Genomic DNA, 27,655 nt, shown 5'->3' with positions numbered 1-27,655 from the left:
CTTGTTAGGAACAGGGGCATCGCCATGTTTCCTTTCTAATTCATCAAGTCTTGCCGCTGGGGGGCGAGAACTGTACAGCTAAGCTAAGCTAAGTAAACAAAACTATAATTCTTAAAAAAACCTTTTCAGATGAGTCAAACTAGCACTAGATGTTAACCTAAACAGATTTCTCTCCTGAAAACTGTTTATTTGGTTAAGTAAATCGCTTTCAATTATTTAAAGTAAGCTTAAATTTTCTAATTTCCACAAAGGCTGGAGCATTAGCATTAGCAGCTAACCACTAATGCCGCCTAACTGCCGCGATAATACTCACCTCTGAACGGCCGAATGGTTAGCGCTTAGCAGGTAATACTAATACTGCTGGAGAACTAAACTGACACTCTTGTATGACGTTGTACTTCAGCAGAGTAGCTTTACTGCTCCTTACAACCTGACTGGTAAAATTTCTACATAATTAGTACTGGATTATAAGGTGACATAGGAGTGTTCCCATGATGCCTTGGGGTTCTATTGAGTATTTTTTTATTGGATTAATTAATAATTGTTTCTCAGGCATTGTGGTGAAATAGATGTTTAAAGGTTTATTTATTTATTTTTTTGGTCTTTTTGAGCAGTCACCATGAGAAAGTAAAGCGCGGTGGGAAGGTGTCCCAGACTCTAATGTGTGGACTTTGAAGTCATGAGCGAACAGTGGGACAATTACAGTTATCCAAATCATTTGATGTCAAAGTTTCAAGGGAAATCTAAAAGGAAAAACTGGTAATTCACTAGACAATAACCAAAGTTCCATTTCTGTACTGATCAATATCTGATTCAATATCTTTTATAAAACTTTACGTATGTTACAATATCCGTCCTATCACATCTTTGTCATGAGTCCTTTAGTGAGTTAGTTTAGTTTCTTAGTAGCACTGGCTTTGTTTCTATTTTAAATATTAAAAATGACACATTAGGGGTGTAACGGTACAGAAAAATCCTGTCACTACCATCTCACACTAAACACACTTTCAGCTGCCTGCAGCAATGTGACAGTAGCAGCTCATACTGACCTCACACACACACACACACACAGAAACAGCACTGCGGAGAGACAGCTCTCAGGGGGAATGGCAGGTATGACAGGTGTTTGTGTGTGTGTAAGTATGCGAAGACAATAAGGTGAATCTGTATCAACTACTACAGTAAACTCACTAAAGTATCTGAACTGGAGGAAAACACAGGTGAACACAGGTAAATCAGAATTAGAATAAGATACAGTAACACTCCCCTGTTTTTGGACTTGGTAGAACACAGTGGATCAACACCAGCAGATGACATGTCTCTCCAAACCATCACTGATTGTGGAAACTTCACACTAGACCTCAAGCTGCTTGGACTGTGTGTCTCTCCACTCTTCCTCCAGAATCTGGTCTCTTGATTTCCAAATGAAATGTAAAGTTTACTGATGATCAGTGATGGTTTGGAGAGACATGTCATCTGCTGGTGTTGATCCACTGTGTTATATCAAGTTTAAAGTCAGTTCAGTGTTTTCCTGAAAAATCTTACAGCACTTGCTTCCTTCTGCAGATTTAATTTCCCAAACTGCCAAAAGTACCAATTTTTGGGGGGGTTTCATTAGCTGTAAGCCATAATCTTCAACAGTAAAATAAATAAACACTTAAAATAGATCACTCTGTGTGTTTCACATTTTGAAATAAATTACTAAAACAAAAGTAACTTTTCAATGATATTCCTATTTTTTGTGATTACACTAGTATTACACTAGTGTTCTGCAAAGAAGAGTGGGCCAACAGAGACAGTTATCCAGTTATCGCCAACATTTGATTAAAGTTGTTTCTGCCAAGGGTGGCACAACCAAGCAATTAGGTTTAAAAGGCAACTACTTTTCCACACAGGTCCAGATTAGTTTGGATAGATTTTTTACCTTAATAAATAAGAGCATAATTTAATTTAAAAGCAAAAACAAAAGAAACATGTAAGGAGGAAAATACTTTTCCACAGCACTGTATTTACTACTTTTTACTACTGTATTTATCTACTGGTCAGATTGCTACATACAGCGATACTGACCTGCAGTATGCAGCTGGTGATGTCAGAGGCGATCTTGGCGTGGGGCGTGTCCTCGTCTTTGCCCTGCGGCTGCAGGTTGTGCTCGAGGCAGGATTCCCACAGAGCCACCAGAGCGGCACCGTGTTTCTCAATAGAGCCGGTCTCCCGGATCGCTGTGGTGATGCGCGTGATGCAGATCTCCACAACCGCCTGGTCATTGTCATTGGTCAGGTAGTCCTGAGGGCAGCCAATCACAGACAGATAAAGTTATATGAAAGAGTCCAATATGTCAGTTTTATGATGTGGCTTCACAGTAGGCAGATACAGGGGCAGTAGTGGCTCAGAGGTAGGAGCACTGGGTTGGGTAAGTGATTACTGAGTTTGTGGGTTGGATACCTGTGTTCAACAAGCTGTTCCTCAATTCTCACTGCTCCCCAGGTTATTTCACTGTCATATTTTGTAGTTTTTAACAGTTTCTGCATAATTATTATTTTTTTTTAGATTGATAACTAAACAATAATAGGCTTAAGTTTCAAATGGTGAGGAAAGTATTAACATAATATAATTAATATACACTGCCTGGCCAAAAAAGGTCACCTGGATTTAGGAAATAATTAAGTAAGAGCCTTCCATTGGTTAATCACTGCAAGATGGGTGATTATGTTTCAGCTGGCAACACCTTATTAACCCTAACTGATGCAGTGAGTATCTTCTCATTTATTAACCAACCATGTGGAAATAAAAATCCTGCGGTCGAGAAAAAGATGAATTAGTTGATCTGTTTCAGAAGAGTCAAATTTTTGGCATGACTCAAGAAAAAAAAAAAAACCTAAAGAGTTAAAAAGCGTCCAACGCATCAAAAATTAAAATTAAAAACACCATCTTTGAGCAAGGAATGTGGTCGAAAACAAATTCTGAAACATTTGGTGAAATTAAACAGTAGAAAAGCAACACTAGAATATGTTTAATAGTGAAAGTAAGAGCTTTTCCACACTCACAATGTAAAAAGAACTCAAGGGATTGGGACTAAACAAAGCTGTGTAGCCTTAAGAAAACTATTTATCAGTAAGACTAACTTGAAAAAAAACAGCTTCAGTTTGCAAGGAAGCATACAGATTGGACTCTAGAGTAATGGAAGAGGGTCATATGGTCTGATGAGTCCAGATTTACCCTGTCCCAGAGTGATGGGGTAAGAAGAGAGGCAGGCAAAGTGATGAACCCATCATGCCTAGTGGCTACTATACAAGCCTGTGGGGGCAGAACTATGATGTGAGGCTGCTGCAGTTGATCAGGTCTCGATTCAGCAGCAGTATGTGCTGAAAGAACAAGGTCAGCTGACTACCTGAATATACTGAATATATAACAGGTTATTCCATCAATGGATTTTTTCTTCCCTGATGGCACAAGCATATTCCAAGATGACAAAGTGAATATCACAGCCATATAAATGTACTACACAAAGCCAACTAGTTCATACCACCATATTTATTCTGCATAATGCATAAACTGCATTGAGGCAACTTTAAGACTACATTCTGACTGGCTGTGCTGTCTCGTGCTCTGCAGACGTATGATGAAACACAAGCACATATGGAAAAGAGGCCAGTGCTAGTGAGAAAGACACTGACAGACAGAGACAGTGCGTGAAAAAGATGCTCTTTTAGTAGCTCTCCCACAGGACATACCCATGAGACACTGAGAACGCTGATATCTCCCATCACAAAAGCTGCCAGGAACAAAGAAACAATCACAGGCAGACTGAAACTGTCAGAGGAGCACAGAGGAGCACATCTATTTTTTTCTGCAAGCTCAATCAAAGCTTTACACTGAACCAGTGCTCTGCACTTTCCAGATACATAACACCTACTATACAGCTTTAAATGGCTCCTAAAAAAGTTGTAGAAGCAGTAACTTTTGTAATTTAAACTGGGGGGAGTTTAGAGCACCTGTGTTTCAATAAAATATCAACATTTGGTGTAAATTTTCAATGCAATATGAGCGAAACCATGCAAAATATCGTAATATCAATACGGGGCCCTATCTTACACCCTGTGCAAGGCACGTTGGGATGCTCATTGCTATCTTACAACCCACCAACAGTCTATTTTCACGCCTTGTGCCTGCATCGTTTAAACAGCAACGGCACTTATAAATATATCTATGCTGTTGATGAGTGTGGTGGTCTGGAAATTAAGTGTGTTCAGGTAAATTTCTGCCATATTGCTATTGTGGCAACAGAAAACACAGGTGCGCCACTGACTGAATACTAACTAGACAGTCAACAGTCAACAGTCAGACGTTCATTGCTATTTTGTCAACACAGGAGCATCACTATCATGCATACGCTCCCACTAATTAAACACATGGATACGCAGCAGTGCACAAACCCATAGCTTGTGCCTGTTGGCAGCTATGCAAACTTTTACATCAACAATAAACAGAATAAATAAGCAGGTCAGTTTCCGCTGCTGAGAAGCGTTGGACACGTCCTCATAGATTTGTCCCTGAAATAGCAATCCGCCAAATTCAGAGCACACCTGGCTCTCAAAGGGAATGACAAGTGACACACTGATTGGTTTATTGCACGTAACACCCAAAATACATCCATGGTTAATTAGGAGAATTAGAACATGCCTTTTGCGTGTTTCAAGGCGTATTTTGCCTATTGTTATGACAGCAAAGACACGTTGATGCCCTTATCCAAGCTGCATGGTGCACAGTTGAAGGCTCAACTAAAGATCGCAGTCTAGGGAAGCCTTTGATTTCAAAGCATTGAGTATTTGACTGCACTGAGCCCCAAGTCCCCGACTCAAAGGTATTGAATGGAGCACAATCATATCAGGGAGCACAGTTCCACTGCTCCACAGCTCAATGGTGGGGGCTTTATAACCCTCTAGCTCACACCTGACATTGGGCACAGTGCTAATAGGTTCATGTTTATCTGCTCCAAAGAGTCCTATTGCCTTTTGGACATACTTCTCTAAAATGACTCTAGAAGACTAGAAAAAACGCTTGTCTGTTCACATAGACAATTCTAACCAGACACCACCAGTCACAATCATTACCACCCACTGCACTCACTGTCCACTGTGGGTGGTAATGTCTTGAAGTATGTGTCCACTAGCACTTAGGCAGCTCTCAATGTTTAAATGAATAGGATGTGTCGAGGACTATGGCGTGACATCAATGTCAAAGTATGGGGCGCAAAATTTTTTTAAAACTCGCGAGCAAAAAAAAGAGAATCATGTAAGCTCTGAACAAAACATCGCTCAAGCTTAATATTTTTTTCCTCTCAAATTCACAGTTGTCCTTGCGTGCCATGTGAACTGCCTGCAGCAGCTTTTTTGCTCGAGTGACTTATTTGCGCACAAGTGTTGAAAGGGGTGGTTTTAACAGTTTGGGGGAGGGGTCAGCGAATGTTATTGGCTGATATCTCCAGGGATTGTGACGGACCACCTGCTACCAGCAGCCGGAGGAGAGGGGAAAAAATTGACATTGACTTAGACATTGATGTGACACCAAGGTCATCGCATGTCGTGGTGCATGCTGGGTTGCATTGTGTTAAATGCAGCCCCACCTTCCGGCGAAAAAGTTTAGCAAAGCTCAGCTTTATTCAAATGTATCTGGCCACTGCGCTGTACCTCACACTTACAGAACAGGCACTTTTGAACCACAGAAGAAGCTAAAAATTGTGGAAAATGGGTTTATAGAACTACAGAATACAATGAGGTTGATTAAAAATCTTAATATCTTATAATTGCCTACATCTATAGCTTTATTTGAAATAAAAAATGTCACAACACGTCCACACGGAGAGCCAAGAGATCTGGCACTTAAAGACATGCGTTGAAGAAAAGTGCTAGTGGGCACGTACCATTCAATAACGTTTTGCTGGTACACACATGACCCTGTGGAATGTCCTATATCTACAGTATCTGCACCCACTTTCAGGCTTTAATACAACTCCCATAATTCATGTGGGCTTGCCATGATCACACTGGCCAACACATGTTTAACCTCACAAGATTACATCACAACAAGATCCCATGGCTTTTGGCATGTTCTTGTACATCCAGGTGTTTGTTACAAACATTAGCTTAGCATATCTAGTTCTTAACTAAAGAAGCAAATCTCAGAAAATAAACGTCTTAGCTAACAGCCTTAATCGAGGGTAAGTGATAAACCATGTTCATTTGATTTTCTTTTGTCGAACAATTCCTTCAGGAGACAGAGGCAGAGCTCTCTCAGATAAAATATGTATTACATAAAAGTTCTGGAGTGACACATTACACGGAGAGCTTGTCACAGTGTGTCACATCGTTTCTTTAACAACACTGAATAAACCCCCCCCCCTCCTCGGCTCCAGGAGAGCCTGAATAGCTGCAATAGCTGAAATAGAGCCACAGTCTTTCTGGGATTAGCTGGAGTTTATCAGCAGAGGTAAAAGCATGAATAAAGCCCTTCCTGCAGAATGTCCAAAAACCTGCCAGAAACAAGTGACAATTTGTAAATAGGGTTTTAACTTGGTCTTTCTAAGAATGTACATGTATTTACAAGTCTACTTGAAATTATGTAACAATTAGTGATAAATATTTTCAGATGTAAAAATGTTAGACACACCTCTTCTCATTCCATGGGTTTTTTTTCTTTTTAGGATCTTTTACATTGTAAATTTAATACTGACAACATTAAAAGTATACAGGAGCACATGCAGAATCATTCTGTAAACAGAATTTGCACACTCTTGGTATTTTAATCTCAGTGTTTCATGAGGGAGAGTCACCTGGAACAGTTTTCTCAGCATCTTAAAGGAAGGAGTTTCTGGAGGTGCTGAACAATAGATGCTGCTTTTCCTTCACACTGTGAAGCTCCAGCTCATCCCAAACCACCTCAAATCACCATTTCAGTTGATCAAGCTTAGATCAGGGGATTGTGGAGAAGGGCACATGTTTTTTTACTGTTTACTACGTCAATCCGTATGTGTCCCTTAATTGTTTACATGCCTTTAATATTAATCTACAATGTAGAAAATACATTAAAGAAAGAAAAAAAGAAAAACACTGATTGAAAAGGTGTATCCAACTTTTACCGGTAATGTATACCCAGTATGTAATGAGCAAGGCTCTGATGTTTTATTTTCAAGTTTATTTGCCATTTGAACATCAAGTCAAGACATACGTGCATTAAAATGCTTGAGGTGAGGCTCAGACAATCACTTTACAGTAATAAAAAACATAAAAACCCTTGTGTATATGCACATTAATTTTATATATATATATATATATATATATATATATATATATATATATATATATATGTGTATATATGTGTGTGTGTAAAAAAAAAAATATATATATATATATATATATATATATATATATGAAAGCACAGTACAGTAAACTACAGTGGTATGAAAAGTTTGGACACTCCTGATCATTTTTGTGATTTTCCTTTATAAATCATTGGTTGTTCAGATTAGCCATTTCAGTTTAATAAATCATATATTGTGATATTTAAGAAGTGAAATGAAGTTTATAGGATTTACAGAAAGTGTGCAATAATGCTTTAAACTAAATTACACCCTTGTCATTTTACTGATTTTAATACATTTATCACTAATTATTGGAACACAAAAGGAGTTTGCAGGTTTTTCTTCTCTTTGCTTCTTATCTGATGAGTGGCAACATGTGAACCTTAAAACACAACTCTTAAATGTCCTATAAACAAAGACTGTTCAACATCATGGTTTAGAGAAAGGATATAAAAAGCTATTTCAGAGATTTCAGCTGTCAGTTTCCACTGTGAGGAACAGAGTGAGGAAATAGAAGAACCACAGACACAGTTCTAGTTGAGGCCCAAAGTGGTAGAACAAGAAAAATCTCAGATAATCAGAGGTGAAGGATGGTGAGAACAGTCATAGTCAACCTACAGCTCCAAAGACCTACAACATCATCTTGCTGCAGATGGAGTCACTGTGCATCGTTCAGCTATTCAGCGCACTCTGCACAAGGAGAAGCTGTATGGAAGAGTGATGCAGAAGAAGCATTTTCTGAGCACACGCCACAAACAGAGCCGCTTGAGGTATGCACACAACAAAACTTGAAACAAAAGCTTTTTAAACTGACTTTCATCAAAACGATTTTAGCAATAGTACACACTGTTATTTACACCTGGGGGCAAATAGCATGTGCCTTGTTTTAAATGCTTAAAGCAACATTTCAAAGTTGTAAAGTAAAAGTTTAGTACTGATATGCAAGAATGATTGAATACATTCAATGCCTCGTTTTAAATGTCAGGGGAAAAGCTATTTATTAGGGCAAATTTTGCCCTGTTTTACCCAGCCCGAAGGGTGTTTGGACAAACTGATCACGGAACGCTCCGGGAGTTACAAAAGTACTTTTTTATCATGTTTTACTACACCAAAAGTCTATTATACACCAGACTTCTCCTTTAAAACAGTGTTAAATGTAGTAGTTTGGTAAACACATGCAGCAGTGAGTGGAAATACAGAAGAAAATTACTTACATTTGTACAAAAACTCTCCTGCTGATGTTTTTAAATCTGGAGCTCTGGAACTCTGAGCTGGTGAAATGCATCATGGGATTGCTTTCACTAGTAAGGATACATCTCACCCTGATTTCAGAATTTGGGTAAAATAAGGTTGCTGCCCATGAAGGATCATATGCTGCCTACCAGTGGCGTGCACAGACATTTCGGGGGGCAAGTACTCAGGGGGGAAAAGGGCACTTTTTAGCGCACATGGAACACTTCACTATAAAAAAAATGAAGCAAAGACAGATAAAGAGATGGTGAGAGAGACAGGGATGGATATAGAGACAAACACAGGGACAGTATGATAACACTAAATGAAGCAAGGACAGATAAAGACATGGTGAGAGAGACAGGGGTGGATATAGAGATAAACACAGGGACAGAACTTCAGCCTTTAAGGCTTTAAGACCTTAGAGAACCACAGTGAACACCTGATCAACTGACTAGTGGCTAGGGATGGGCGATATGTATTTTTGTGATGATGTTGGCGATATGACGAAACACTAAAGAATATTTTACACTACTGCAGCAAACAAATGTCTATGACTTAGAAGAAAATAATATTGATGTAAAAAAGAAATAATGTAATGTAGGAAAAAAACACTAAAGTGCAGAATAAACTCCAAACATGGCTCTGGCCCAAAAAATGTCATAATTAACATCTGGCTGTGTTTATGAATAATTATAGGCTCAATACAGACACCCAATATGCCATGTTACAGGGATCTCTGCTTTTCAGTTATCTAGCCTATTTAGCAGTATTTTCTTTCAGAAAAATAAACATTTAAGGCGAAATATGTCTTTTTTATTTAAAATATGATTCATTTGCATATTTGCATTTTCATCAGGAGCAGATGAATAATATATCTAACCAGTGAAAGGAAGCAGTTCATTATTTTACGTGGTGGATGTAAACATCTGATATAGAGCTGCAAAAACACTTCCATATAAATATACATGCATATAAATATTTTATTTCATTTTATTGATCTGAAAATAAATAATAAAAATAGAAAATCTAAAAAGCGCAATTTTTTGTTGTTTTTATAATATTTAATTTTATCGATCTGAAAATAAAAAATAAAAATAGAAAATCTGAAAAGCGCCAGTATTTTTTTTTTGTTTTTTTACTATATTTAGACCAGTACATGTTCAATTGAATAATTGTAAGTGTTTTCAATTAATTTTGTAAAGGCTTCTAAGTGATAATATTTCATAAAATTGGTACACAAGGATGCTCCACTGCTGAAAAGGGCCAGACTGGAGCTGGAGAAAGGTGCATTATGGGAAACAAGTAAGTTTACTTACCATATTTGGTAGCCTAAGCCTAATGTTTATTTTAATACTGTAGTGATGATAATCTGCCACAATGCTGTTAATGGGTTGCAGAGACTGTCGTTATCACCAAGGGCCTGGCTGTCTCTGATGTTCCTGGTTGTCTGTCTGATGAACGGTACAGGATTTCATTTATAAGTACTATTTTTATTGTAGAAAATTAAAAATGATCATGTGAAAAACATCAGCCTCCAACCTGAGTATTAAATTGAGTTATGAAACCCTGTCAGTTTTAAATAAAACTCCTCATTTACTGAAGATGTTATGGTACTGTCCTCCTGTAGAGTTTCTGTGGGGAGAAGTGATCTCATCCCCTGTACTTGTGCTGAGACGGAGCGACGTGGCCGCAAGCGCCGCCCCAACACTGATAAACAGGACTGTGCAATTCCATTTAAACGAGCCCAACTAGAGCCTCCTGTCCTTCAATGGTACCAGTCTTCTCTTCTTCAGCTGATTTGCTAAACTGTCATCTATCTTTTGTGTGTGTTCAGACTGTGTGAAGGATTTGGATGAACTGTGTGAAGTTTTTGTGAGTGAGTATTAGAAAATGAACTGAATAGGTTGAGTTAAAATAAGTTAAATTAGTTTAAGTTCCTGTTCTTATGGATTTTAAAAGTCTTATTGATTGCTGTTGTTTTCATTTAAGGATTGCATAGGACCTTCCGTCCTGCGGCGTCGGCCGTGCTGTGCCCCGAGCGAGGGAGCGCATGGCCATGGGGTGAAATGGGATTGGGCCTTACTGTCCTGTTAGGAAGTGTTGGAGCTATCCGGTGTCGACCAGAGAAGGACTGGTTCCTCTTTTGAGCCTTGGTTCCTCTCAAGGTTTCTTCCTGATGATCTCAGGGAGTTTTTCCTTGCCTCCGTTGCTCAAAAGAAGCTCAGACCCGGATAAGAAGAATGAAAAAAATCAGAAGACAGCCTCTTCCTCATCAATAAACATGCTGGCAGTGATTTTAATTCCTCAGTGACGGTGTATTGTTTTATATTGCAGAGATTTGAGGGTGAACAGAGAGGTCATTGGTCCTCCTAATATAAAAACTTCTAGAGATGCCCCTTTTCTCCACTAAATTGTTTTTATTCTTGTGTTTGATATACAATATAATTCGTTTACATATTTTTTTTAACCTATTAAATAAATGATGATTTGATATTGCATTCAGAAAGCACAGTACAGTAAACTGCAGTGGTATGAAAAGTTTTGAGAGTTTGAGGCTCAGACAATCACTTTACAGTAATAAAAACCATAAAAATCCTTGTGTATATGCAAATTAATTTAATTAATTTATATATATATTATTAAATTAATTTGCATATACACAAGGATTTTATCATGTATGCCTCCATTCTGTACCTCATCTTGTATCCAGGTTTCCCCCAACAGACACATATCTTTTCCCCCTAAAATTTGAATACTTCTGTGAGTGTGTATGCTGTGTGTGTGTGTGCTGTGTGTGGTGTGTGTGTGTGTACTCACTGGAGAGCATGAGATGTTCTTGATTTCCTCCAGTGCCTGAGACAAGCAGCCCTCGATCTCGCCGTCATCCAGGGAGAAGAGATCTCCAGCTCGGGACAGGTCCCTCTGGCCCAGCACTAGACGGAAGAGCTGGTGCATGCTGGGATACACTTAGGCCTGGTCAGACCATTCCCAGTGCCCTGCGCCGCCACACTGTCCTGACATGCTCCAGAAGGCAGAGGAGTGTGTGCTGAGTGCCCACGCATCAGCTCCAGAACACTAACAAAGAGAGAGAGAGAGAGAGAGAGAGAGAGAGAGAAAGGAAAGGAAGTTCAATTAAGGCAAACCAAATCCCCCTTACTTTTTGAATAAAAATGTCTTTTGTAGTATTTGAAACACTTTTATTAATACAGAATTTATCTAGATGTTTAAAATGAGTACATTAGTAGATGTTAACTGTTAAATGTCAGGTGTTTGTGAAGACCAACCACTTTCTGTCTACTACCTACTTGCATATGTGTTCCTTTATAGATTTTGAGTCAATAGTAATCTACAATATATTAAATAATACAAATAAAGAACAAACAACTCTTGACTGGTACTGTTTTACAACAGGAATCAGGTGCACTTCTCCTCACCCCCCATCTCTCCTCAATCATTAACACCCCATAGCACCAATCAGCAGCTGAACACTAGCCTAACAATTACTGACAGTGCAGTACACTACTGCACACAATAATCCGCATCTAAACATTTTTTATGGCAATTAAAAAAAAAAATTAATGATACATTTTTAAAGACACAACAATAGACCAAAATATTTTGAGGGGTTATGTTTATATGTGGGGGGGCTAATAAACACTGTTTGGGGGGCTATTGTCATGGGAGCACAATAAAAAAAAGTTTATTAAATAAGGAATTTAAGGCAAATAAGAGTAGTCAAGGGCAGACAGATCACAAACCTAAATGGAGGTCAGGCAGGAGGTCATACACAGGTAACCCAAAACCAGAGTAATAGGGCAAGGCAAAGGGAAAGTCAAATAAGGCAAGACAAGAGGGTCGACAACAAAAGAGACAAAATACAAAAGAAACGGAAAGTAGACAAGATATGAGAGACCGGTTCAATACGGGGCGACGTGAAAGTGAAATGAGAGATATTTATAGTCCAGGATCCAGGTGTGTGTGATTAGAAGGAGGGCGAATTGGAACGCCGACAAGTCACATGTAAGTACGTCCATGCCCAGGACTAGCTATAACTTTGCCATAAAATTTATATGGAAAAGGCTTATATTGTTTCTTAAATTTTAAACAATAATGTATTAATCTACAATTCAGATCAGAATTTAATTCAGCTTTATACTGACCGACAAATAAAATGCAGAGCAGGCCCTAACTGACAAGTAGGACAGGCACAAATTAACAGCTCATATTTCCAACCTTAACAGAAATATCTGGGTTTGACAGGACAGAAATATCTGCTATACCAGAACAATCCAATAAGTAAATTTGCAGACTGAACCAGACTGAATATGACTGATAGCAAGTAATGCTGTTGTTTTTGTTCTTAATAAAGCGCCACAAACCAGCTCGATTTTTGTTTGTTCCAACAAGATCCAAAAAGATGGAGCCTCTCATGGTGACAGCATTGGAATGAGATTACTCATGTTGGCTGTTGAATAAATACATTGTGTAAAAATAATTATCACTTTGCTAGTATTGACCCACGCCCTTGACTGGGCAGAGAAGAAGAAAAGAGGGGGAGCGAACTCAGAGTGTTGGGGTGGAGTTCGGGGCAGCTTCGCTGTAAAGCGTGAAGCCGAAGCCCCCCCTCTGAAGAAGAGATACATGAGGAAAAATAATAAAATTAACGAAGGAGGAAGATGGGGAGGAGGTGGGTGCGAGTTTGTTCAACGAGCATGTAGAGAGGAAGTGACGATTTAAATAGGGAAGGAAGTGGGAGGAGTGAGGGCGTGGATCAACTCCCAAAACTTAGTTATGGATACATAACTCCACTTTGCTAGTATTGACCCACGCCCTTGACTGGGCAGAGAAAAAGAAAAGAGGGGGAGCGAACTCAGAGTATTGGGGTGGAGTTCGGGGCAGCTCTGCTGTAAAGCGTGAAGCCGAAGCCCCAAAAATTAAAATCAGAACTTTCGACCGCTGCAAGGATTTAAGAAGAGGTCTGACTGTGAAAGGCTTGGGAACTCCAGCATCTGAGTGTTGGAAGTGCGATCTTGTAGTCTTTGAGGAAGCCAGAGGATAAGCCGATGCATGAGGAAAGCAGTGTGGAGGTCAAAGGAAAGAAAGGTAGGGAATTAATTCATTAGGGTGTTTCAAGTAGGAGTGCACTGGAATAACAGCATAGAGGGTGAGGTCCTAAGAGTCAGAAAGCAGTTGAAGTGGAAAGATGGTGTTGAACGACTTTGTGGAATGATGCACATGGTGTAGGTGTAGTTTAAAAGCCCCAAAAAGCAGCCACCGATGCACGTCGCGTAGCAAGAAGGGGGGGGGGGGCGAAGTGGGAAGATCAGGGCGATGGAGTGGGAAGATGGAGCGGGAAGATGGGTGGCGATTGAGTGGGAAGATGGAGCGGGAAGATGGGGGGCGATTGAGTGGGAAGATGGAGTGGGAAGACGGAGTGGGAAGATGATGGCAATGGGAGACAGAAGAGGAGTAGGGAGGACAGACAGACTGAGGAATAGGAGAGAGAGAGAGGAGGAGGAGTGGCCACGCTCGAGCACCGCCCTACAAGACTGCAGGGAGGCGGAGCCACGGCCCGCCAGCGGGCCCGGCGGACGAACGCAGGTTAGAAGGGAAAACAGGGAAAAAGCGGGCCGCGGGAGCGGCGTGGGCGCCGGCAGCGGCGTGGCCGCCGGGAGCTCCAGCAGTAGCGGCGTGGTCACCGGGAGCGGCAGCAGTAGCGGCGTGGTCGCCGGGAGCGGCAGCAGTAGCAGCGTGGTCGCCGGGAGCGGCAGCAGGAGCGGCGTGGTCGCCGGGAGCGGCAGCAGTAACGGCGTGGGCGCCGGGAGCGGCAGAGGTGAGAGAGAGAGAAAGAAGTCCGGATGGAACTTTTCGGTAGCGGCCAGACCGGGCTGAAGAGCCAGGGCGGGCCGAGGAGCCAGGAGAGCAGACACCAGCTGGCAGCAGTGGGGGTGGAGGAGTAGGTGTGGACGAGAACAGCCGGTCGTGCGAGGTCGGACGCCAGCCGCAGGAGACATAGAGGTGGAGTACCATCGTGGAGCAGGTAAGGAGCGGGAGTCAACGCCGCAGGCGAGGTTGATCAACTGCGAGGCAGGTTAATCGCGGGGTCGTTCAACTGCGAGATTGTTCAACGAGCATGTAGAGAGGAAGTGACGATTTAAATAGGGAAGGAAGTGGGAGGAGTGAGGGCGTGGATCAACTCCCAAAACTTAGTTATGGATACATAACTCCACTTTTTGTATTTTTTTTGTTACAATTTAGAAAAAAGGTCTCTCGTTGTTTACAAATTGATTTGTTTGCTTCAATTATTATTATTATTACTATTATTACTATTATTACTATTATTATTATTGTAATTACATCTTTTTCTATTAATTATCTTTTTTGTCTCCCTCCCCTTTTTTCCACTCTCATCCACTTTTTTTCCAGTTATACTTTTTTTTCTATTATATATATATATATATATATTTTTTTTTTTTTTTTGTCTTCTTCTCACAATGCCCACAGTACCTAATACTCTGTATAAACACTAATAAACAAAGTTAAATCGGTCCTCCGAAGAGGGGGGGGATGGTGGCGGGCAAAAAAAAAAAAAAAAAGAAGAAGAAGAAAAAAGTATTGTTTGGGTATCATTATTTAAATCAAAGTATCGTATCAGTATTAAAAATCCCAGCCCTAGATATGACAGTGTGAAACAAGTAGATACCATCCAACCCTGCCTGACACTGAGCTGCCCTCATTCTGCAGAAATTGATTCTTTTGGACTGATCTGTCACAGCGAATTTGATCTGTTTCTTACCGTGATACAACGTAAGAGGGGTCAGTCTCAGGTCAGTCAAACACATCCCCATCTGTACCCTGTCACTTCTGGAAAGTGTTCGTTCACACCCTCGTGAAAAATTACACCAGACACAAAGCGACAGGACCAGCGCTAATGCCCTTTACATGTGAACAAACACCAAATCTTTGAGAGAGATTTTCTGAAAAGGACACTGGCTGGCAACTCCACATGCAATTTATGCAATTTTGATGGGAATAATCCTGATGACAGAATGTTGACAAAGATTAAACCAGAGAGCCAATTCTGTCAGCAGCACGCCAATCAAAGCACTCTGCACAACCCTACAGAGATATCCCAGCATCAGTATCTGACAAAAAACATGAGCAGAGTCTTCTAGAGTCTGAACACGTGTGTCTTCCTGAGGTCATTTACCTTTTCAGCCCTCCTAGTTTTACCTTTTAGTTAATAATTCTGTGTGGAGTCCCATAAGGTTCTGTTATTGGGACAATTGTTACGACTTAGCTCAGCCCGTAACAAAAAAAAAAGAGGCCCCGTGCCCTCCAGGTTCCCCAACCACACATACTCCTGTTAGTTAAAAGGTTTAGTTTATTTACCAAATTGTAAAGAATAAAAGGCTTAAATCAAAGGGGAGACAACAGTTAGGGATGAAAGAGAAAATACTAAACAAAACAAAGCTAACTAAAGATTAGGAAAACTAACTTACCTAACAAATAAAAGAAACTGAAATACAAATCTCTAACCTAACTCCCTAACTAAACAAACCAAGAAAAAACATAGAGAAGTAAACTCTTTCTCACCACTGAGAGAACTTGTAAAAATAAACTTATTTTCTCCCCACTGAGAGACCAGAAACAACAATGTTCACACCAAAGAACAAGATTTTACCATCAGCATAGTTCTAACAATTTAACAGGCTACAAACTTTGTATAGACCATGCGGCAGAGAACCAAGAACACACTTGAGCCATGTTGGAAGCCAGGCACCATCCCAGCACTTCCTGTTCCTGTTCTCTTTTATGGTTGGTTCCCCCTGGTGGTGAACAATAAGTTTGGTTAAATGGCATCAAGCAGCAATCTGCAGTAATAAGGCACACTCAAAAAAAAAAAAACAATGATCAGCAATTGTGACCTATAGGGTCATAACACTATAAAGTAGGGCTAAGCAATATATCACAATATATTCAAAACTAGACATGGCACCACTCCGATATTGGATGGTCAGTGTAACATTTATTAATTAAATTTTCTGACCGTTTGCTTAATGCAAAATAGAAAATTAGATGTAAAAACTAATTTACGTACTTTTCGCACTATAAGGCGCACTTAAAATCCTTTAATTTTCCCTAAAATTGTCAGTGTGCCTAATAATCCAGTGCACCTTAATCTATGAATTTTACCAGCAAGGTTGTAAGGAGCAGTAAAGCAACTCTGCTACATCATTATAAAGTAGTTTCAGTGAAGTTCTCCAGCACCAGGGCTGGAGTAGCATTAGCATTAGCCGCTAACCACTATTTCCCTGTTCAGAGGTAAGTATTATCAGCCTGCCTACTGCTAACACTGGCTAGCACTGCTGAAGCAGCATTAGCATTACCAACTAACCATGCTAGAGTATATTGTGCTGCAGCCTAAACGTTTACTGTGTTAAAACAAGCTATGTGGGACGAACTATCTAGCTAACATCGCTCTGGCTTAGCAGAGCACTCAGGGTTCCTCAATGTTGTGCTAGCAGTTAGCTGCTAGAGCTAATGCTCCAGCCTTTACTCATTCAGAAAAAACAGTTTTCAGGAGAGAAATCTGTGTAGATTTACATCCAGCACTTGTCTGACTTTAAAAGAAAGCCTTTTTTATTACAGTTTTGTTTACTTTGCTTAGTTTTACCCCACCACCACCCAGTGGCTGAATCAGAAGTTCCTTTTAAAATGTGCCTTATAATCCGGTGCGCCTTATATATGAAAATAGACCAGAAAATAAAGGTTTATTGATTGTGCTCCTTATAACCTGACTGGTAAAATTCATATATATGGTGAACCGGATTTTTGGAAAAATTGTAGGATTCTAAGTGTAAAAAATAAGGTCCATGTCATCATACTAGCAATCAACAACCCCACTGTTCTTTTAATCATATCCTATGCACGCGTGTTGATGTGTTTTATACTATGACATAGTTCTAGCCGATATTCCTTGAATCTTTAAAAATAGTTTATTTAACATTGAAATATCGGATATTTGAGGAAGAAATGAGGAGAAATGGTTTTGAATTTGAGAGCACAATTCAAGCCTTTATTTGTCCTCAGAGACTGAACTAAACCAAAAGAATGGCCGCCAGACTCATGTTTACAGTCACTCTGAGTGCTTTCTCCAAGCTTTTGTGAAATGCAGCCGGCCAATCAGAAGTCAGAGCAGGACAACCAGCCAATGGAACAAAGCTGGTTGGCCAGGAGCAGCCGCACTCCCCACCCTCTCCGTGCATTCCAGGGCAACACATCGCTAAGATACCAGTGCAGGAATTCCCAGTGGCCCGTAAGAGATCAGACTATACAAGTAAAGAGTAACTGCAGCCCCTCTGGATTTAACGGGGAGAACAGTGCAGGCCCAGAGCGAGCGCTGGTACAGAGCAGATTTTTCACTCTGCTGGACAACAGAAAGAGAGGAACACTGTTCTACAGCTAGTGGGTTTGTAGTGCCCTGATTTAAATGTCACAATAAGGTTTATAGTACAGTATCAGTCTGGACACACCCTCTCATTCAATGTTTTTTTTATTTTTTTATTTCTATATTTAATAGATTTTCTACATTGTAGATTAATATTCAAAAATTGAAAGCAATTGTTCAATTGTTCAAACTATTGTTTTTAGCACCTCCAGGAACTCCTTCAAGATGCTGAGAAAACTGTTCCAGGTGACTCTCCCTCATGAAGACACTGAGAGTAAAATACCAAGAGTGTTCAGATCTGTCTTCAATGATAAATGTGCTACTTATAAATAGAGTATAAAACATATACTGGTCTGTATAAAATGTTTAATATGTGTTCCTATTAGGGGTGTGCCATATCGTAAATCCTAAAGCGCGTCATGATTCCCTCTGCTGACAACTTTTATGGAGATTTCATTTTCCAGCAGGACTTGGCACACTGCCAACACTGCTAAAAGTACCAATTTGTGATTTTTGGGTTTTCATTGGCTGTAAGCCATAATCATCAACAATAAAACTCTTAAAATATAACATCTGTGTTTAATACATCTATATAATATACTTTTTGAACTGAATTACTGAAATAAGATAACTTTTCAATGATATTCTAACTTTTTGCGATACACTTGTATGCAAACACACAGCGACAGACACTCCTACTACTGAACTGTGTGTGTTCTTTAAATATAAACGAAAAAAGAAAAAAAAAAAAAAACACCAAGGCCACTGGATTTAGACTCTTCAACAATCGGCCAGTTACAATTAATCACCAGGTTACGGCTCAGCAATCTCAGGAATGCAGCCTTTACACACTTACTCGCTCACACACACACACACACACACAGGGTATTTAGCACATGGGTGCTCAAACTGCCTCTGGTAAATACTTAACCATGCGGACCCGTACCAACCTGCCAGCGGAGCATAGCAAGACAACGATATTACGAGAGAGAGAGAGAGAGAGAGAGAGAGAAACACTGAGTCTATTGTGTAACGGTTTCCCTCCCATACCTCAGTAATAGGCACCTGTTGAACACAGGCCCAGTCATGGAGACAGGTAGACAGGCCTGGGGGTGGGTATGAGGGGGTAGATCATCCCATACTTACCACACACACACACACACACATCTCCCAGTCACAACACACAGTCTGCAGTCAGAGACGGTGGGCTGGGAGTGGGCTTCTCTCCAGACTGGCTTTCATAAACACAAAACACAATCAAAGAGGGTCTTTGTGTTTGCAGAGAGGAGAGGGAGTCTGCGGACCCTGTTCACACACAGCCTTACCATAACAATCCCATTCCACCGCTATTCAGCTCTGCCTACACGACCAGACACAAACTCTTACCACCAGCTCCAGTAGAGTAACAACATGATCTCATCATTAAATACACACACAAGGTGTTGTGAATTATGGGAGTTGAAGTGAAGTCAGTCACTGCCTCTTTTCAAGCTGTTGCTGATGCAGTATTGTCGAATAACCAGTGCACTCGGAGGAAAGTGCGGCGACTCGGGTCCGATACATCAGCTCACAGATGCCTTGTGCTGATCAACATCACCCTAGGAGTGATGTGGGAAAAAAATCAATTGAATCAATTTCTCTGATGTTGCTATTTATAGGTATATGTTTGAGTAAAATGAACATTGTTGTTTTGGCTGAAATGGCTGAAATAACAAAAAAGATGCAGAGCTTTTAGACCTCAAATAATGCAAAGAAAACAAGTTCATATTCATAAAGTTTTAAGACTTCAGAAATCAATGCTTGGTGGAAGAATTCAGGCTGCTACAGAATTCAAGCAGTTCAGCTTGGTTTGATGGTTTGTGATCATCCATCTTCCTCTTATATTCAAGAGGTTTTCAATTTGGTAAAATCATGGAAAAACATCATTATTAAATAGTCTCTTATTTTTTCCAGAGCTGCACACTCTTAAAAGTGATTTTGCGTTTTAGTCAGGAGAACTAATATTATCAAGTTGAGTAACCTTACAGGCCAGTACAACTAAATAAAATAATTTCAGAGAACTTTAACATGGAAATTTAAAAATGATTGTTGAGCCAACAACAAAAAAAAGTGATTTCAACCAACTTTTAGTCACTACACGTGTCAATGCTGTTTCTACAGTGTTGATTCATACAGAGATCCCATAAGGCTCCTGTCACCATATATTTGCATATTGGGTGTGGCCTCACCTTTACTTACAATCTTTGTGTTGTTTGCTGTCTAAATCTACCTTATCCTGGGCATGCATTAGTGTAATATATGTTTTGATTGCCAAGCCTAAGTGTTGTCAGAACTATGAACAATCAGCCAAATAAGTGAAACTACCACTATCAACCTAGCGTTGTGTAGATGAGTGGACTGGCTCAGATGTTTTCCTGCAGAACCTGGCACACATACCAATACACATCTTTCACATTCACTGTTCCCAAACTAGCTCACTTTCTGTCACGAATTGGGTTATGTTGTGACATAACTGCACCGTTTACACCTCATTATCTCTCTGATTATGCACCCGGTGCTGAAAGCAGCAGCTGCGGGGAACTTTGCACACAGCTCCAGCGCTCCTATGTAAAAATCATAGCTAATGGAAAGATGCGGAATCGCACCAAAAATAGCACGCCACGCACTTCCTTCCTGGGCAGCAGCTTTGCAGCGCATCGCATGTTGCATTATTTATGGTTTGCAGCACTGCAAGCTGCGGCTCGCGAGAGGACAGACGACGGCAGCCGTGCAGGGGGCTGTCAGAGACCCTCCTGTACGCTGACTGGGAACACAGACACACACACACACTCGGCAAGGAGACTCAACTGTGACCTCTAAGATACACGACCTGCACGTAGACGGGCAAGGATGCTGACACACACACACACACACACACATAAAGAGCAGATCAGATACTAGTCCATTAGTCCTAAAGATTCAGGAGTTCCAGACAGCATAATTGGCCTTGATCTCTCAGGATGGGTACGATGGCCCTCCCTCTCCCCCAGTAAACAGAATGCTGGTCAGTGCAGGCGTCTGTCAGCTGATGTAATAGAGACTAGATTGTTATTGTTGTTATAGTACTCCTCAAAGCGTGTTCAGCTGTGCAATGCATTAGCTGCAATTCACTGTGTAATAACTAGAGGAATCCAACTAGTGAGTACTTCTGGGATGAGTAGGCCACTAGATAGCAGTGTTGTGATCCCACTGTTATGATTGGATAAAAACATTATTTTTTTCAGATTTTCTACATATGATAATGGAGTAGTTTTTTTCCAGAAAGGAATTAAGTGTAGTGTAGGACTACACAGAATTGGCAACGGCAATTTTTCATTGAAAGAAAATATAGTCTACATAGTACAATATAGTCTATGACTAAACTTAATGATTTTTCGATTCAAATCGATCCTCATTTGAAGGATCCAATATCGATTTATAGCCCAATTTCCAGTATATGCATACAGTTTTACGTCTGACGTTTTATTGCACGAGACCAACCAACCACAGGGCGGTGCCTGATTAAAAACGATGGTCTCGCGCGATAAAATGGCACCTGAAATTTCTGTAAAAATAAGTACTTTTCTTCTGGATTCTTACTGCTGCATGTGTTTATCAAACTAGTACATTTTAAACTGTTTTAAGTTGTTTTTCAGTGTTGTTTTCACCTGTACTTAATTTTAAGTAATAGCTTACCGGGTGAAGCTACCGTTAGCTAAGCTGGTTAGCCGATTCACCGGGGAAGCTAAACCCCTTTTAGCCAGATTTCCAAGTATCAAATGTGGCTTGTGTGCTAAACTAATTCCGCTAGCATGCTAAGCTAAACCTGCTGGCGTGCAGCAGCTTCAGGCGGTCATGTAAATGGTTTATTTGTTAGACAGAATAACTCTAGATTAACCTGCAACTCAACAATTTAATATGTAAATAGTGGAATTATGATCCTGTTCTCCATAAAGCGCTGTTACTAATTCAGGTTATTTTTTGTCTCCAGGGATGAACGTGATTACTGGGCCGGGGAAGAGTCTCTTATAAGTGAGAAGAGCTCCGCTCAGACTGGCTGAAGGCAGCGTTAGCTCCTTTTATGAAGAGGTTTTCCTTTGAATTTAATTGATTAAATCACTATTTACTATTAACTGTAATGCAGAAACTGTTAAGTACTGTTGAATTGTTGGTTGGACGGATGGGTATTATTGCTGATTGTGTGCATAAAACAAATTTGTTATGTTTAGCTACCTATTTAACACACTCATGCTGCACAACTACCTTTGGGCACTACTCTATTTACTTACTAGCTGGAACACACACATGCACAACTGTACTTGCAGTATCTTTTCAAATTAAATAAGACATATTGGATGTAACTCATCTGTACAAATAAATAATACTAAAATTTAACTTGCTTCAGGCCACATTCCATCTGCATATGCAACACAAATATGATGAATATAGTTGTCTTGTTTTAAATACTATAAACTTGACTAATTTCTGCAGGTTTGACAGGTTAGTACACAAAATAATACATGTACCAATACGTTTCTTACTACAACTAAAAGCGTTACATCAAAAGCGAAACTGGTTAGTATTACTAATTCATAGGCAGAAGGGATGCACCCCTTGTCTTATGCCTTTGGGGCTTGGCTTTTTTCCATTGTTATGCTGAACTCGAACTGAACTCTGAGATGCTACCATCAGTGTGAACCCAAGAGTGGGTGCGTTCCACTTGCATACTAATAAGAAGAAGTAAGTTTTATTTAAGTAAGAGGTATGTAGTAAAAAACAGGCTTTCTTGTTCTGTGGACCACGGGCTGTGTGTGAAGCACAGTTTAGTGGTCTGCAGACCATCCTTCGTTGGAGGTAGTCCATACTGGACCAGTACTTGTATTTTATATGCACTGTACTCACCAAAAAATGGGAGGTGCCCTTGAGGTAGCATCAGAGTGTGTGAACTGGCTATTTGATCAGCTGTGTGATTGGCTGTTGTGCACAAAGTTGAAATCTAGAAGTGTGACGAGACACTCATCACACAAGACAAAACAAGCACACATAAACAATATTAGTGCTGGGTGGTATACCAGTTCTTACAATATACCCGAGGGGAAGTTAGAACCGGTATGCATTTCACCTACCACTAGAGGCACTGCGGAGCGCTGTGTGGAACAGCGCCACCAAAAAAATCACAGTAGCAGAGCTCACTAGCTAATGTTAGCCAGTTAGCATAACAAGCATAACACAGATTGGTGGAGTCTCACACTATCCTGCCTGGAGAATCATGAGAACAGACCTTCTGAAACTTCTGCTACTGCTTCATGTAATATGAGTAACTATAGCACTTTTAAATATATGAATAATGTAGAGTGAAGGATAATATTAATGCACACTGAATGGTGGCCAATCTTCATTAATTGCACAATGCACCAGTAAGAGCAGAGTGTGAAGGTTCAATTAGCAGGGTAAGAGCACAGTTTTGCTCAAAATATTGCAATGCACACAACATTATGGGTGACATACCAGAGTTCAAAAGAGGAAACATTGTTGGTGCACGTCTTGCTGGCGCATCTGTGACCAAGACAGCAAGTCTTTGTGATGTATCAAGAGCCACGGTATCCAGGGTAATGTCAGCATACCACCAAGAAGGACCAACCACATCCAACAGGATTAACTGTGGACGCTGTAAGAGGAAGCTTTCTGAAAGGGATGTTTGGGTGCTAACCCGGATTTTATCCAAAAAACATAAAACCACGGCTGCCCAAATCACGGCAGAATTCAATGTGCACCTCAACTCTCCTGTTTCCACCAGAGCTGTCCATCGAGACATTAAATTATTGTGGTCTACAACCAGGTGTTTCAGTTTCATTGTCTAACCCCTGTATGTGTTAAGTGGAGAACCAAGGGAATTGTGATAAACTGATAAACAGCTGCTTAAATACTCTAATACCTCCAATGGCTTCAATAATATATTGTAATTTGATATTAAACTTTATTTTTTTAAACTGTCTTACTTGTGCAATAGAGCATTGGAGAAATATCTCTTTTGAATTAACATTGAGCATTTTAGGTCTATTTATTGTGTTTATAGAAAAAAATATTTAGTAAAGGAAGCTAAGTTTTTGGCCTGTTTATTTTTAGGCTATATCATTTAAATTTTTTCAGCTGTTTTTCTGCTCATAAAGTCAGATCTCTTCATATACTGTGTAATTTTGTGGGATAAAGTAAACTCAAAAGTAATAAAAAGTATTTTTTTTTTATTTTGAAGTTGAAATATATGACTGAAAATATTTAATTTAATTGACACTCACAAAATGCGAAACTGCAGATAAATTTTTAAAATATTTTGTAAGTAATCATCTTTTAATGAATGTCAATAAATTTTCACTCTGATTATGAATTATGTATGATTTATTATTTGCAGTATAAGCTAACCGCTAGAAAGCTATCACTAACAGGGTAACTGCTAACAGACTAATCGCCAACAAGCTGTCGGCTAACAAGCTAACCGCTAACAATCTGACCGCAAGAAATTTAACTGCTACTAGGGTAACTCCTGGAAAGCTTACCCATTACAAGCTGACCGCTAGAAAGCTAACTACTAACTGGCTAATCAATAGAAAGCTAACAGCTAATAGGCTAATTACTAGAGTAACACCACAATACAGATGGTGTTCCAGCTAAATGAGGCTCAAATCACAGGTTTAGAAGATACAACTCCAGATCTGTAAACAGTGGAATGAATGATCTCAGGGAAGTTCTGCAGCTCATTCTACAGACTCCTTTACCCAGACTTATGTCCTCAGATTTGAACAGAGCTAAACCTTAAACTAAGGTAGAGAAAAAACAACCCTGAAATTTATCCCCCCATTTTCAGAGTATGGCTCAGAGAGCGCCACCATTCTGTGCCCTTCCTAACTGCCCATGAATGAATTAGTTATTTCAGCCTGTTGTCAAATGTCCCGACCGAGCTTCTTTAATATATTTGCAAAGGGCTCAGAGTGAACCACCACTGTAAAGCGCTGCCACTATGATCAGAAGTTTGCTGGTTCGAATCCTGGTCATGCATCTCACCATTTCCTGCCAGAGCCCTGAGAGAGCAAAATTTGCCTTGCTCTCTCTGGGTAGATGGCACTTTTAACCCTCATCACTCCTAGGGTGATGTCGATCAGAACAAGGCATCTGTGAGCTGGCATATTGAAATACGTACATTATTCACCCTTACATTATTTTTAATGTTATTGTTTAAGCAGTTTTGAAACCAGTACTCTTATACTTTTACTTAAGTAAAAAGCTTGAGTTTAAATTGTAAGTTTTACAGAAGTATTTTAAATCCTAGTATAAATACATCTACCTGACTAATGAATGTGAACACTTTTGACACCTTTAATATTCATTTATAAACAGGGTGTCTGGAAGGTCCCCATACTTTTTTCTGGATTTTGCTGGAAACATGGGCAAATGTGAAACTGCTAATAGTGCTGGGACAAGAGCTACTGCAAACATTGAGATATTAGAATAGCAAACTCAATCCTTATCTACTCATCACCTGCAAAAAAAATCCAGCTGGTCTTTTAGCAGTTTTTCCACATCATTAAAACCAAAAAAAACATATAACTAGACCTAAAAACAGATGGTGCACTCTAAAAAGTAACTTTGTGTTTTAGTCCGAAGAACTAATATTATCAAGTTGAGTGAACGTACTGGTCAGTGCAACTCAATAAAATGAGTTCAGAGAACTTCAACCTAAAAAAAAAATGTAATGTTTGGTGAGCCAATAAAAAAAATGGGATTTAAACCAACTTTTAGTATACTACAGATGTGCCAGAGCTATTTTATTAGTGTTGGTTCATACAGCTTTCCTATTGGCTCCTGGCACCACATATTTGCATACTGGGAGTGTCCTCTCATTTACTTACCATCTTTGTGTTGTCTGTTTGTGTTGTCTGTTGTCTGTTTGGTTTGTACATGTTTGATAGGTGTCAGATCTCTCTATTGTAGGTTGTAAAAGCAAATTATCTTTTTTTCTGTATTTTCATTGGTCGTAGTGTGTTGGTTTGGAGCTACGAAGCTCATTCTTGTGTTGCAGCGGTATTATTCAGTAAGTATTAGCAGTTCTATACAAATATGCTAACTATGTTAAGAATTCCAATATATATATTTTAAATAAACTTAAATCCTTTAACCTGCAATATTTAAACAAAAAAGCTGAGTTAATAAAACTATTGTTGTGTGAATAAACGTAAAATGTTATATATTTTTTTCAACTTATCTTCAGTGTAAGCTGAATGAGAGCACAACATAGTCCTCACTACAGTCCCAAGATTTATCCACAAATTTGTTTCAAAAGTGCAATTACACGTTTTTCCAAACACTTACAGACTGTTGCTTTAAATTTCAGGTGGTTTAGGGGTCGAGAAAGTGACCACTCAGCCACTGCCCATCCAAGCGTTTCATAATGCACATTCCAGTCCAGCATTCCTATAATACTTCCAAAGACTTCCTTACAGAACACTGTATGAAGATTTGTGCATGCTCAGGAAATGCATCATCCAGTGCAAAAACATCACACTCCTGAGGTTTACCTCTCACACCCAGTAAACTTGTGATTGCAGAGTTATAGGGGGTACTGGCTCCCATGCAAAAACTATGCAATACCTTGCACGTAAGCAACGTTTTGTGCGCGAGCCTGCAGGTGGTTTTGGGCTCGTGCGCGTGTAGAGGACACCTGGGACCCATGCAAATCTGCAAACACGACCCAAGAAACCAATCATGCAATACGGTGCAAAATGCACGGAGAACCCAAACATGCCTGCAGGTGGTTTTGGGCTCGCGCGAGGTCACTAAGCATCGAATGCGTTCAGCAACAGTTCATTGAATAAAAAAAACAATCTGTAACAGTAACCAACAGCGCGCGCGCACTTATACAGCTTAACATAAGTGCCCCACCGCGCGCCGGTCTGGATGTCTCCTGCCTCCCTCCTCTCGCGCCTCCTCGCGCCTGCTGCCCCAGCAGCTCCGGGAATACGGGATCAGCACCGTTTCAGTCTCCGGAAGCCAGATCCCGCCACTACAGACCCGATACTACAGCCCCCGCTCTCCCCAGCACGTCAAGGTCACTCACCGTGTCCGGCCGCTTAGATCCGCAGCCTGGAGAACAGCTGCACGTATTCCGTTCAGAACCGGCGGAGAGCACGAGACTCTCTCTGATGATCCAACTTCTCCCCCAGCAGCGCTGCTTCCCTCATTCACACTCACTCACTTCTCTACTGGACTCAGAGCGCCCCCGCCTGACCAGAGCCCGCATCGCTTCCAGCAACAGGTGCACTAACTAACTGCACTACCAACCCAAAAAAAATAATAATTTGTTACACATAAATATAATATTTTAATATTTTAATTTATACTTAAAATTATTACAAAAAATAAATTAAATCATTTTTATTCTGTCTATTCTTAAAAATAACATTAAATTAACAACTTCTAATAATATTCTAACATTAAGTACCAAATGAAATTAAAAAAAGAACTGTTAAAGTTCCTAAACAGACTTTCATTCATTAATTGACCATACAAAACCAGTATAACTGTGCAGTAAAACAACTGAA

At 40.0% G+C, this 27,655-nt stretch overlaps 1 protein-coding gene across 1 annotated transcript in view; it reads right to left on the bottom strand.

Annotated features, from left to right (window-relative positions):
* veph1 (ventricular zone expressed PH domain-containing 1) overlaps positions 1–27,276 on the bottom strand; it is a 247,504-nt gene extending 220,228 nt beyond the window's left edge. Inside the window, exons 1-3 of the mRNA XM_022679788.2 lie at positions 27,172–27,276; positions 11,411–11,668; positions 2,071–2,286 (exon numbers count right to left, since the gene is read on the bottom strand). Coding sequence (XP_022535509.2) covers positions 2,071–2,286; positions 11,411–11,548 — 354 coding nt within the window. The 5' untranslated portion in view covers positions 11,549–11,668; positions 27,172–27,276. The remainder of the gene's footprint in view (positions 1–2,070; positions 2,287–11,410; positions 11,669–27,171) is intronic.
* Positions 27,277–27,655: the final 379 nt, after the last annotated feature.

The sequence above is a fragment of the Astyanax mexicanus genome, chromosome 9, assembly GCF_023375975.1.
Source record: "Astyanax mexicanus isolate ESR-SI-001 chromosome 9, AstMex3_surface, whole genome shotgun sequence".
NCBI classification, from domain to species: Eukaryota; Metazoa; Chordata; class Actinopteri; order Characiformes; family Acestrorhamphidae; genus Astyanax; species Astyanax mexicanus.
This window is presented reverse-complemented; position numbering and strand designations above follow the sequence as displayed.